We start from the raw sequence: 13541 nt of genomic DNA on the forward strand, positions 1-13541 counted from the left end.
CCATAAACAGCTGGGATTAATGATTTGACTTTTATGGAAAGATTAGCTGCCACAGATAGCGGACCTTGGAATTGTCACACTAAAGAAGGAAAGATTGGGATTCTTAAAGAATGTATTAGAGTTGAAGCACTTTAAGGATGCAGCGACATTTTGCTGCACTCAAGGCGTCTATAAAAGATGCCTAGCTAGGCATCAAGCTGACCTTGAAAGATTAACTGCAAGGTGAAATCGTGTCTAGTACTTCTATACAAAAAATAGCCTAAGGGTACTAATGTCTAGCTGCTAATGTCCAGCTGAAAGGAAACCGCAAACGCTGTGCCCTTTGGCCAAAAACAAAGCTGGCGGAAGAGTTCAAACGTTGAAGTTAATAAGAAATAAAATGATGCGCTTGTATTTCGAGTTCATGGGGCATAGACATGGGACTTGCTCCTGTTTCCTGAAATTAAGATGTGGTTCAACTTCTATAGAGTTGTATCAACTATCAAGTAATGATACCGGGCCAGTAATGCATGCTTAAGGATAAAAATGTCTCTGATGAGGAGGAAATATTAACTTGGGAAAATATAACTAAATAAAGAACTGAGGTTTGTGCTCTGTGGTCTACTTGCCTGTGTGCCTGCCTGCTGGCAGCTATGGAAAACACTGCCTGTCAGCTTGCATCAAGGGCCTGACTCAAGAGTTGATTTTGCACCACTCCCATTCATCCCTGCTCAAGGACCCCCACGACATCTGGAAGTGCTAGGGCTGATCCCCCCGCAGGATTTGGTGGAAACATCTAGTTTAGGGCTGAGTGTTGTGAGGTCTCTCACTCTCGACATATTGCCTGACTGTGAATCTCTGCATTTGTTCCCATTTGCTGCAGGAGGAAGCTTCTCTGATCTAAACAAGGCATGGTTCTAGCAGAATGATATTTAATTGCTGTTTGTTTGTTTGTCTTTAGAACAGTATTTAGTTTTACCCTAGGCTCCTGGGCTAACTAGTCTTAGGTTCTTGGTCACACATGCAGTAAAATAGAGCATTTTGAAAAAATCAACAGAACAAGAAAATCATCTAACAAAGAAATACAAACAGTTCTGTTTAGCATATAGTAAAGCATACAGCAAAAATCAATTTTCCAAGTAATGGTCAGTATGACCTGATAATTATTTCTTAAACAACATTTGGGAAAGTTTAATCACGAATTTCCCCAGGATTCAAGCCATTGTGTTTCTATGATTGCCATAGCAACATAGTGTGAAACTAAATATCCTTAACACAGAAAAATCGTGACTTGCTTCCCATCACAAACAAACAGGTGTGCCATCCATCTTTATCCAAGCCTAAGCTAACTTCCAATGGGTCCTCTACTATAAAATATCTGTAAAGCATGACCTTCCAAGCCAGCCTTCTATTGCTCTCAAGGCAGAGTCTAACGAAACAAATTTTACTTTTCTACAGCTAACAATATTTAACCAGGTTCTGTTATATCAAAGTCTTAACTTTCGTTTTAAGCAGTTGTTGCCTGGCTGCTCACAATAGTCTGAGTCAAAACTCTCCCACTGTCTCAAGCCTTTTGCCAGACACCTTCTTTCAATATTGCCTATGGGAAAAAGTTTTCCAGTATAAATTTCTTTAGGGCTGAGAGAAATAAAGAGAAAGGCGGTTGTAGGAGAATAGGTAGATTTCAAAGCAGTTTTAGGCAAAATTACACCTGGACCATACATAATAATTAAGGGCAGTGGTGATCAGCTTTGGAACTTTGTCAAGCAAAGACTCAACAGCTGTTCTGAATGTCTAGAGATCATGCTAGGCAGTGGAAGGTCTTCAGAACTTTGTCAAGCAAAGCCTCTACGACTTGTTCTTATGTCTCTGACGAGGAGTAGGGTCGTGGATCATGTGTCTTTATGTTCATCCCATTCAGTAATAAAAAGGTGACATTTCTCACTCAGAGCAGGGCAGATGGGATGGAGAAAAGAAAAAAGTGAAGTGGGATCAGTAACATAGCAGTAATGTAACATGACATGGGATGTTTCCTTGGGAATCTCAATTAAGTGGGGTTGTAGAGTTCAGTTCGTGGATTTCTTTTCCACCTGTCACAACTAAGGTCTGAAACAAATCAGAGGTGAATTTACTCAAACGTAGAAGAGCATAAAACCTATAGCAAGATCTCAAAAGATTGATGGACCCATCAAAGGACTTCTAAGACCTGGGACTTCAACAGGTCCTAGATGCCCAACAACAGAAGTGCCAATGATGCCAGAAATGCTTAAAGTATAATGAGATTTTTCAGACAAAGGTCAGTTTTCTGGATTGCCTATCTTGAGGTATAGTCAAGGGCAACACATATATAAATTGGGAGGGTGACTCTGGAAATACTGATTAAGAATATTAGGGTTTCCTAAATTAGTAGAGAAGAAAAAAACCCCAAAGCTTAAATATGAAATGGTGAAACTTCTAAGAGGTAAAGGCAGAGGAATGTGGGAAAACTGGGTGCAGTCTGGGTTCTGCCAAGAACATTTACCAGTTTGGAATGCAACAGGTCATTAACTTACTTTACAAACATTTGATATTTAAGATATTTTTATTTCCAGTGTTTCATATCCGGAAAGCACAATCAGAACCTCCAGGTCTCTCCTTGCCTGCTGAAGCATAAAACATCAGAGGGCATGGCTTGAAAGAGGGACCAAACTCAGTGTAAACTCATGCCAAATTACTGGTCACTCAGCTGAGCAGAGAACCCACCCCTATGCCTTCACAGGTCCCGAACTAGCTCTTCTTGGTGCCAGCTGTAAGTCAAGCTAACAACGGAAGGTTCATTCAGGTAACTCCTTTTGCTTCCTCTGTCAGTAGTCACTGGCCATAGCTCTTGGTTCCTAATCTCTCAGACCACCCCACCCACTTCTGTTTTATGGTTTTCATTGTTAAGCTTTGTTTATTTTGGTTTTCAACACTGTCTTTTTGTTTCCTCTGCCTGTGAAAACAGGAAAGCTTCACTTATCATGAGCCTCACCCATTCCTTTACATACCAATGGCTACAATTTTGAGAAAAGGTAGTATTGAGTAGGTTAAGCCGATGCTTTGGACTTGGAAAGTCTTGAGCCTAATTTCTATCCTAGGCAGGATGTCACACACACACACACACACACACACACACACACACACACACAGAGAGAGAGAGAGAGAGAGAGAGAGAGAGAGAGAGAGAGAGAGAGAGAGACTGATTATTGGTATAGTTTTCTCGTTATTTAGAGCAAAGACGCTCTCTCAAGTCTAAGTGCCTGTAGCCTATGTGGGACTCACCATGGATAAAGTTACTGGCAAAGTATCCCCAGGGGCGATGGGTTTCCTCCTGCTGAAAAGTTATTTGTACAGTTGACTGAGAGTAAACTAACGACATTTTCTTAGTCATCATCACAGAAAACATGAGAAGAGGCAGCTGCTTGCACCATAGGCTCGCACTCTCGCTGGTGCTGTCGACTTTGACACATGTTACTTTTCCAGGTGAGCAATCTTGGAGATAACAATTTGGTTTTCTTAAGTATGTGTGGGGGGGGGGGGGAGATCATTTTTTTTCACTTTGAATGCAGAGTGTTTTTCTGAAATATGAAATGTAAAGCTTGCTAGACCAAATCTCATACCTAAAATGTATTTTCCTAAGAGGAAAACTCAGCCTTGCTTTCTGCATTGAAGATTCTTTTCAGCTCTAAGTTTGGAACCAAACCGAGTCCTCCTGTGCTGAGAACACTGTAACACTCTCATTCCAAGTAAAGCATGCGTGGACATGATGTCTCTTCCTAGAAAAGACTGTGCATTTCTATGTGGTATTAAATTTTTCTTTGAAACATGACAGTGGGGGAAATGCCAACGAAGAACACAGGCATCTGTAAGAATGATGCTGGTGTGTGCCTGAGTAATTGAGAAATAAAAGCCAGTGGTCTAATTTAAAGACAAGATCCATGTGCCTGCTGTTGCAGATAATGCAATGGTCCTACAATATGTGATCTTTAATTCTCGGAACCTGTAAATATGTTACTTTCCATGGCCAAAAGGACTTTGTGGATGTGCTTGAGGTAAGGAAATAGATTATACCTACAGCATTCAGTTGGGATTTTTATAATCACAAGGATTCATAGAAGATGGAGGCAGGAGACCAGAGGTGAAAAGTACCATGGGAAACTGTGAACAGGTGAAGGCGATTCAAGGCAATAGCTCAGAGAACTCCACTGCCCCATAGAAGCCAAAAGATAATGGATTCATCCCTAGGTATCTCTAACAGAGTGCAGCCCACAGACAACTCGACTTCAGCACTTATTATCTTCAACACTTCAAGGCAGCAAATCTATGTCATTTTGAGTCACTAGATTTGTGAAAATTTAAATAAAACGGCCATGGGAAATGAGTACGTTTGCAAACAAGTCACAAATCAGAGAGGCAGAGTCTATAGCGTATGTAGGTCACCAATTTTCTAAAATTTAGCTCCACATTAAACAAGTAATACATATGAAATGCTCAACAAACAAATGCTAAAGTGTAGCTGCTGGGCCAGCAGATGGCTCAGCAGGTAAAGATAGCCACTGTAAAAGCCTGAGAACCTGAGGTCAACCCACAGAACATACGGAGAGGTAGAAGAAGAGAACAAACCGTACAAGACTGTCCTCATGGTTCCACACGCATTTCGTGACATGTGCACTAATAGATACCACACACACACACATACAATAAATAAATAATTATTGTATACATGTGTTACAATATAAATGTGTATGTAAAAAAATAAAAAAGAATTTAAAAATAAACGCATAAATAAGTAAACAAATAAAGCTTGAAACAATATAGTTGCCATCAGCTAACTAACTGTTCTGTATGGAACTTCTGCAGTACCCTGTCTTATTTACCTTTCTTATTTATAATAAGCCTGAGTTAAATAAACTGGAATAGGTACAATGTTTGGTTCAAATAAATGCCATTGAGTATGTCCAGCAAGCACTATGAATATATTAACACAAAAACATCTAGATTGCTGGTAAATCTTTCAATACGTAGATACTTGTGACACCTCAATATTCAAAGATAATAAAGATAAGCCTCATTCACAAAATAATCCTTGGTTTATTTTTCTCTCCTTCCATGCCCAACACCCCAGTGTACTCCACATCCAGGTACACATTCTACAAACTTAGGTATAAAATATTATTTTGGGGGGAGGTGGAAGTAAGTGTTTTATTTTATTTATTTATTTATTTATTTATTTATTTTTATTCATTTATTCTTGTTACATCTCAAATCTAGTTTCTTAAACTTGGAGTCGGAGGCTACTTATCAACAAAGCACCACTTTTTACATCTACAGGATGTTCTAATGTGGGGCTATGCTACATGTGACCCATTGGTGGGCATCCAAATTATTCTTATATTGAACTATTGTAAACATAGATATCCACGGCATGACTACATGGTTTGTTATTTTATTTCTTTTGGGTGAATGTCTAAGAAAGAGTGGATTAATCAAATCAATTAATACTGATCACTAGATAAGGGTTTTGATCCCATGGCTGATAACCTGAGTTCAATTCATGTATCTGTTATGGAAGCAGAACTGAGTCCTGCAAGTTGTCCTCTAACCTTCATCTGTGTTCTTTTTCATATGCATCCCAGCTAAGTAAATAAATAAATAGAACTAACCTGTTGGCTGTCCAGATAGCTTAGGGGGCAGTAATGCTCACCACCCAGTCTGATGACCTGAGTTTGATTCCCAGGACCCATGGTGGAAGGAAAGAGTTGACCCCCATAAGTTGTTCTCTGATATCCACAAGCATTCTGTGACATAGTTGTAACCACAAATACACAGGCACACACATGCACACACATGGATATATTTATAATTTTTAAGTAAACATATAAATAAATGTATAAAGATTTTTTAATCTAAGGGAATCAAGAAAACATCATCGAGGTGAAAACAAATAGATATAGTGAGAGAAACCATATTTAAAGAGACCTATTTTCTGACTAAAATGGACACAGTAAAACTGACCCAAATCAACGTTGAATATAGCATTTCAGTCATTCAATGTTATTCTAAAGAAAAACTAAATATACGTTGTACTGGCCAGCTTTAAGTCTTGACACCTAGAATCACCTGGGAAGAGTGTCTCAAGAGGAACTATTTACATCAGTTTTGCCAGTGGCTTGTCTTGACTGCTAATTGATGTAAGAAGACCCAGCCCATTGTGGGCGGCATCACACTCTATGCAAGGCATCCTGAAAGTATAAGAAGATGAAGCCTGCTGAAAGCAAGGCAAGCAGGCAAGGATGTATGTACTCTTTATCTGACTTTGATTGCTGATATGATGTGAGTGCACTGTTTGATTTCCTGCCCTGATGTCTCAGAAACAATCAATTAAAACTTGGAATTGTGCTCCAACTGCCTTTCTTCTCAACATTTTTCTTTGTCAAGATATTTGTTACCTTAACAGACATGACACTAGAACAATATTGAATTCTAATTTGTGGAGCCTTTTTCATAGGAGATGTAATATGAATTATGGGAGATATTTTGTGCAAGTTCTAAATTTGAGCAAATAAATAAATATATAGTGGATCACGTGGACAAATTTTTCATCAGCAAAGGAAGTTATTCTAAAAAGTCCTCTGATACTTGAAAACTAAACAATATGCTTTCACATAATGCATGGGTCAGGAAAAACCATAAAACTATTTTTTAAATAGTTTACTTTGTTCTTAATTTTTTCTTTAATATCATTATTACTGCTGTTAGGCAGGTAGTGAATAAGGTAATGTGAAATTTTTAAAAGAGGAGAAGAAGAGGAAGAGGAAGAAGAAGAAGAGGAAGAGGAAGAAGAAGAAGAAGAGGAAGAGGAAGAGGAGGAAGAGGAAGAGGAGGAGGAGGAGGAGGAGGAGGAGGAGGAGGAGGAGGAAGAAGAAGAAGAAGAAGAAGAAGAAGAAGAAGAAGAAGAAGAAGAAGAAGAAGAAGAAGAAGGAATGCCAGGCATAGTTCCATAGCCCTTTAATCCCAGCACTTCCAAGAAAAAGACAGAAAAATCTGTGATTTTGAAGCCATCCTGGTCTATATAATGAGTTCTAGAACAGCCAGGCCCACAAAGGGAGACCTTGTTTCAAAAACACCAAAATTAGAGGATCAATTTCTACAGATATATGTTGTACTTTATTAAAACAATGAAGGGCAGGTATCTTTCTATGGGAAAAGAGGTTGTGCATCAAAGGATAGAAGGCTTAAGGGTTTTACAGAGCAGAAAAGGGAAATTAGGGGTGGACAATGCCATTTGCAGGTCTGTTTTCTGCATCCCCCAAAGCTGTAAATTTTAAGTGAAGTTCTTACCTGTATGTTCCTTGTCAAGAGCCTCCTAGCTCCTAACTGCCTGCAGATGCTCTCAGAGTGACAGTTTTCCTGTCAGGAGTTTCTCAGCTCACCAGAAGGCTTTAGGCTAGTCGCCCTTTCATTTGTTCCCATGGGAGCAGCGTTTGTATACGGTGTGTGCACATGAGGGGCCTTGTGTATGTGTGGAGGTCAGAGAACTGCTTTCAGGAATCAGGTCCATCCACTGTGGACTCTGGGGACCCGACCCAGCCCTCAGGCCTGTGCGGTAGGTATTTCAACTCCCTGAGCTGTTTTGCCAGGTCCAATTTGAAATTATTTCTACTGAAAGGAAAACGAACAAAAAGTTACATGCAAAGAGCTAACGTTGCCAGTTTCACTTTTCTTTCTGCTCTAATCGCCCAGCCGACCTTTTTGAATACAGTTTCCATTCTCTGGGCTTCCTGTGCTTTTTATCCAAAGAACATTTATTCATTGTTTCTCTCTAGCTCCTTCCAGGAAGATACCACATCGCAGATGTCTATCTGCAACTTACACTCCCAACTTGTGAAGCTTTTTGGAAGTCCAAGGTGTCATAGTTCACAGGGCTCTTCCTTCTGTTTCTTCTGTTGTTCAGTTGCAGAGAATCCTGGGCAGACCCAGCACACCATTTGGCAACTGTTCTGTCTGAGCACCTGATTTGCTTAGGGTGTAAAGCTAATGATGCGTCAGTAAATAATCTTATGCACTGAGTGTTTGTGTTGCTGGAGGTACATCTTCAGAAGAAATTCGCTGAACTGGGAGTGATGAGTTCAAGGAAAAGTCAACTGCAACTTTGAAACTTCAGATGGATCTCACGCATGCCAGACAAGCTCTCTACAGCTGAGACACAGACTAATCCTAGTGTGCTTTCCTCGGTGAGGCAGCAAATTCGCAAATGCAGTGTGAGCTTTGAAAGTTAGCTACTTATATTACAAGAATATACATCCTAGGTTTAACAGACACATATGATTCTGTAGATAGATAAGGTAAAACAGATAAGGTCTTCAAAAACCTCAGAGACCTACAGAATATGGCATTTAAAGATGTTTTTACTATTTTAAAGATTCATTGACAATAAGACAGGTTAATTCCTGGCAACACCCAACTGACCACAAAGAAGATGATAAGCATCAAAGAACCTCCTTATGGAGATGGCTTCAAATGTGGCAAACAAGCCACTAGGGAAATTGTCCTCATTTCTGCCACAGACAGAATTCTGCCTAAAAATGGGCAAACATGGATGCAGGCAGAGTCGATGGCCAAACTCTACTAAGACAGGGTAAGCAAATCTTCAATAGTTCCTACCTCACAAATATGTGTGTCAGATATACTGGGCCAGAAGTCTGGAGGTGATGTTCTAACACTATAGAGAGTTTTGTGTTACTGTTCAGGCAGTAAACTGTGTCTGTTATTTGTTTCACTTGGGAAGCTACTAACCTGCACTTCCTGCTTATTCAGGTAATTAAGTTTTATTCCTTCTCAAGTCTCTGATGGAGTTGAAGAACAAATAGTTTAGTTTTACAATTAAGCTTAGTTGTTTAGGGGTTAAGATGTTTTTAGGTCTAGATAGATATTTTAAATTGACAGAGATGAGATATGATAGATATTGATTTACATTCAGAATTTTAGACTCACCAAGATAGGAAAGGCGTTTTCTTCAAGGCTGCCAAATACAAATAGCCAAAACACTATGAATGTAACATTATTATAATTCCTGATTTTTGTGGTTCTTCTTGTTGTATGTATTTTATTTTATATAGGGGTAATAATAAAAATGTACATATAAAAATAAAAAAAATTTTAAAAAGGAAATTAGGCACACGGTAAATAAATAAATAAGTGAATATCACCTATAAGTTCTGTTGCTGTAAATTATTTTACATAGCTTTATGCAGGTGAGTGACTACTGGGTGAGATCATATCCCATCATGCACTATTTCTTTTAACTGCACGTGTTTGTTCTTTGTTTGCAGGATTTATGAGATCACGTAACCATTCTACCTGGCCAAAGGTAAACTTGAATTCTACAGTTCTAGGCTCTCTTTCTAATCAATCACTGTCCTCAAAGGTGTCTAAAACTCCACAGAGGTGAAGGACCTTGACAGATCGTCGCAGGGCCCTTGGCTGGGCATGCACTTTATCTCTCTGGGATGGACTTCCTCCCAGTAGCATAATCCTTATAATATACTAACATATTTTAGTAAATGTTATAATCAGATAAAAACATACTTATCAGATACAGCTATTAGTAAAATAACAACCATTACTTGCCCAGTTACATATCTCACTTATCCCTGGTCTCAAGAGATATTCCTAATTCTTACCAAGTACAGAGAAACCCTGTCCACTCTAAGTTCACCAACACATAAATTCCTCGACTCAGTAACTTTTTATACAATAGCATACTGGATCTGAGACAAGGTCCAAGGGCAACTCTGAACTTGGAGTTTAGTAGGGTTTCTATTTTGATTATCATTGAAGCAGATACATATGCACTAAGAAGAAACAAAAGCTTACCTGATGAAAATCTAGAAGGCAGGACATACCTTAACATTCAGCTAGTAGGATTTAATATTATCTCATGTGATTTTCTAAGCGAAAGGCAACCAATAATGGGGAAAGACAAACACTTATTCCTGTGATGTTTCTGTCTCCAGCCCCCATGCAAAATGTATTACCCAATAGACCCCGAATATGAAGCAATCTGTCCAGATGTTGAAGCGTTTGTTTGTGCTGCAAATGGCGTTACCTACCAAAACGAGTGCTTCTTTTGTATTGCTAAATGGTAAGTTCAAAATCAAATATTACTAGAGTGGGTTTTTTTTTTCTTTTTTACTTTATGAGGGTCAAGATACCAAAGAAACTTGAAATTTTTCATGATGCATTTTTATCAATCAAAAAAAAAAAAAACAAAACCATAGAGCAGGCATGTATAAACTATGACATGGAAAACAGGAGTGGAGAAGACGGCCTGCATGGAACTGTAGAAGCATCCCCCACTTTGGGACTTCATTTAGAAGGCAGTGGAAGCATATTTAAGAGCAACGTCCACTTTCTTTAAGGAACTGACTCTCTGTCTCTTTTCTTCAGGGAATTTGGACCTCATATTGCCTTTGTCAAATATGGAAAGTGTCAGTAGCTGCTAATGGAAGACCTTCACTCGTGACTTGTGCTTTTCATTCCTCCATTCTGGGAACCATCTCTGTGGGGATTGGAGGAGTTTAATTTGTGAAGTCTATGCATCCCTGTGCCACACTTAAATTTCAAGACAGAGGGAAAACAAAGGAATACAAACAATGAGAAAAGGTCATATTTGTTGCAAGTAAACATCTTAATAAATAAAATGATTGATATTCATTCCTGTGAACTGTTAATTTAAAGCAGTCGTTCTCAACCTTCCTAACCCTGTGACCCTTTAACCCAGTTCCTCCAGTTGTGGTGACAACCCCCCACCCCTGCCCACAAAATTATTTGTTCCTACTTTATAGCTGTAAATTTGCTACTGTTGTGGGCTGTAATGTAAATATCTTATATGTAGCGTATCTGACATGCAACCTTTGTTAAAGCATCGCCTAACCACGGGTTGCAAATCACAGATTGAGAGCCACTGCTACTAAGGCAGCTATGAACTTACGTGTCGTAAGACATGCCCTATCACTTAGCAATGAGTGTTGCTAGTGGTTGGCTTAGGAACTAAGGATTTAAGAAATATAATTGACAAGGGCATCTTCTACTTCTGTCTAAATGTCCGCTCATCTATGTTTCAGACTCTTAAGCTGCTGTGGTGGTTTGAATGAGAAGGTTCCCCATAGTCTCCGGCATTTGAACACTAGGTCCATAGCTGTTGGTACTGTTTGGGGAGGTTTAAGAGGTGTGGCCTTGCTGGAGGAAGTGTGTCACTAGGCATGCGCTTTGAGAGATGGCGGCCTCACCCTACCGTTAGATTGTTCTCTCCGCTTTGTGCTTGTGGTTCAAGACGTGAGCTCTCAACTTGCTGCTCCAGCTGCTGTGACTGCCACTATGCTCGCTGCCTCTCCATGATGTCCCTCTGGAGCCATTAGCCCACACAAACTCTTTCTTGTATAAGTTGCTTGGCCATCGTGTTTTACCGTAGCAACAGAAAAGTAAACAATCTGACGTTGGTCTAGCTTCCGCGTCCTATAGGCCAGTGCTTGCTGCTGGAAGAGAACAGACAAGCCTCAAGACCAAAGGTCCCGTTTTTTTGTTCACGGGCAGCTTAGAGCATTCAGGGTGAGGCCCCTGCACTAGGCGAGGCTTCCAGTCTCACTGAAAGAGGTGAAAATGGAGTTTTCCACTGTGTGTTACAGTTAGCTCTTTTAGAATGAGACGGGCGATATCAGACAGCAATGGAAACTCTGGAGTCTCGTTAGCCTGGGATGATACCAAAAGTGTTTCAGCCCTTTCTCCAGCTGCCGGGCTAAGCCTGGCAGAGGAAGCAGGAGGATGCCTGAAGCTGATGAGGTGCAAGCCCAGACGGTCCTTCACCAGTGGTCAGCACACAGATAGCAGTGGTGATGTAACGGGCTTCTGTGGCTGCCGAGGTAGCTCCACTATCACTGCCTGACCAGGAGTCAAGCCCCAGGGGTTTAGAAGCTCTCGGAGGTCAGGGCATGTAGCTGCTTGATTGGCATCCAAGTTCAGCCCTCTAGTGACAATTCTCCAGGGAAGATTGGTGCCCTCCTTTCCCAAGAATAAACGGAGCTTCAGACAGTCACGGTGGAAGAATGGTGTGAACATGAAAGGATGTTTATTTCCTGAATTAGAGACATTTATAGACCTTGGGCAGTGGGAGGGGTTTCAAGAGCGAATGTGTCTGATTTGCTAGGACTAGAGGTGTTAGGGGTACTTAGTTTACATGTACCAAAACAGACCTGTCTTAAGGGAAGAAAAACAATACCTAATTATCCCCTGTGTGGAGGAAGGTCTCCAGGAAAAGTCAAAGGTTATTGGTTGAAAGCCAGGACACCAAGGTATCTTATTAGCATAGGGTGGGATCTCCAAGAATCCTCAGGTGCTTGCTCAACAGGTTTCGCATCCAGAAACGCCCGGGCTTGTAGTCTTTCTGCTGCCTATAAAATGCCCCTTAAAGTTTCTAGGGTTCAGGTAGAGAGGGGTTCCTGCTGAGAAAGGGAGTCTATCTGTATACTGAGCTCAGAGGCTATCTGAAAGTGCCAGACGTTGACCTTCCAGAAGAGCCTCACGAACAATACACTGGACATTGTGGCACGTGCCTTTAATCCCAGAATTCAGGAGGCAGAGGCAGGCAGTTGGTTATCTGTGAGATTGGAGCTAGTCTGCTCCATATAGTAAGTTAAAATGCAGTCAGGACAACATAGTGATGCGTTCTTTCAAAAAACAAATAGAACAAAAACCAAAATAACAAATCAATGAAACAGTTACCTTTTAGCAGACTGATTCAATTCTCAGCCTTCTATCTTCAGTTGATTGGCTCCACAGTGAGAAGCAGAACACACAGTCTGTAAACGGCAGTCACCAAGCCACGGGTATCAGTGTGGGAAGCAGGCTCTGCTTCCATACACCACTGGTATTTTAGATTTTACCTAGTTTTTACCCAAGGGAAGGCAAACCCCTTCTTTCTTCTGTATATACACCTTTAAAACTCCCCCAGGACTAATAGACAGTCATCCTGGGCGAAAAATGAGAAGCTTGTAGGAATTAAACCAACCCTCTCTATCCATTTGTATCCATTTTCTAACCCTACCTCAACCGGATCTTCTGATTTCAACATTTACATGTAACAGTAATTTTATTTTCTTTTATACAAATAGTAGCATATTCCCTAAGGCAACTCAAATAATGTGTTGAGGAGCAAAGAACTTTTCACTTAAAAAAATATATCCTTTCTCAAAACTTATTTGTATTGGATGCTAACGTCTTTTTATTGGTCTCAAAGGCAGTGTAAGCTTTCTAGTCCTGTCACATATTATGTATATAAAAAAAACATGGTGGCAAGTGAAAGCCATCTTCCTCCAAAAAAATATTTAAGAGTCAGATGTACGATCTTTCCTATAGTGATAAGGGCAACTGATTTTTTTTTCCCCAAAGAGCTGCAGAACATCCCTCCCTGCACCCAGGCAGAGCTTTCCATAACTATTTGTCACAGTCTTCTTTTACATTCTGTTATTATTTAATGTCTTTTCTAC

The 13541-nt window shown here is 40.1% G+C and overlaps 1 protein-coding gene across 3 annotated transcripts in view; it reads left to right on the top strand.

The window, feature by feature from the left end:
• SPINK13 (serine peptidase inhibitor Kazal type 13) overlaps positions 1-10713 on the top strand; it is a 33192-nt gene extending 22479 nt beyond the window's left edge. For 2 of the 3 annotated variants that reach the window (XM_084780843.1, XM_084780842.1), the window contains exons 2-6: positions 2738-2800; positions 3385-3480; positions 9330-9367; positions 10014-10141; positions 10447-10713. In XM_084780843.1, the coding sequence (XP_084636969.1) occupies positions 3402-3480; positions 9330-9367; positions 10014-10141; positions 10447-10495 (294 nt within the window). In that variant the 5' untranslated portion in view covers positions 2738-2800; positions 3385-3401 and the 3' untranslated portion in view covers positions 10496-10713. Of the gene's footprint in view, positions 1-2521; positions 2801-3384; positions 3481-9329; positions 9368-10013; positions 10142-10446 lie in introns of those variants that run through there. The other variant, XM_084780841.1, reaches the window with a different exon arrangement.
• The last annotated feature ends 2828 nt before the right edge of the window (positions 10714-13541 follow it).

The sequence above is a fragment of the Acomys minous genome (genome assembly GCF_964271855.1).
Source record: "Acomys minous genome assembly, chromosome: 4".
Taxonomy (NCBI): Eukaryota; Metazoa; Chordata; class Mammalia; order Rodentia; family Muridae; genus Acomys; species Acomys minous.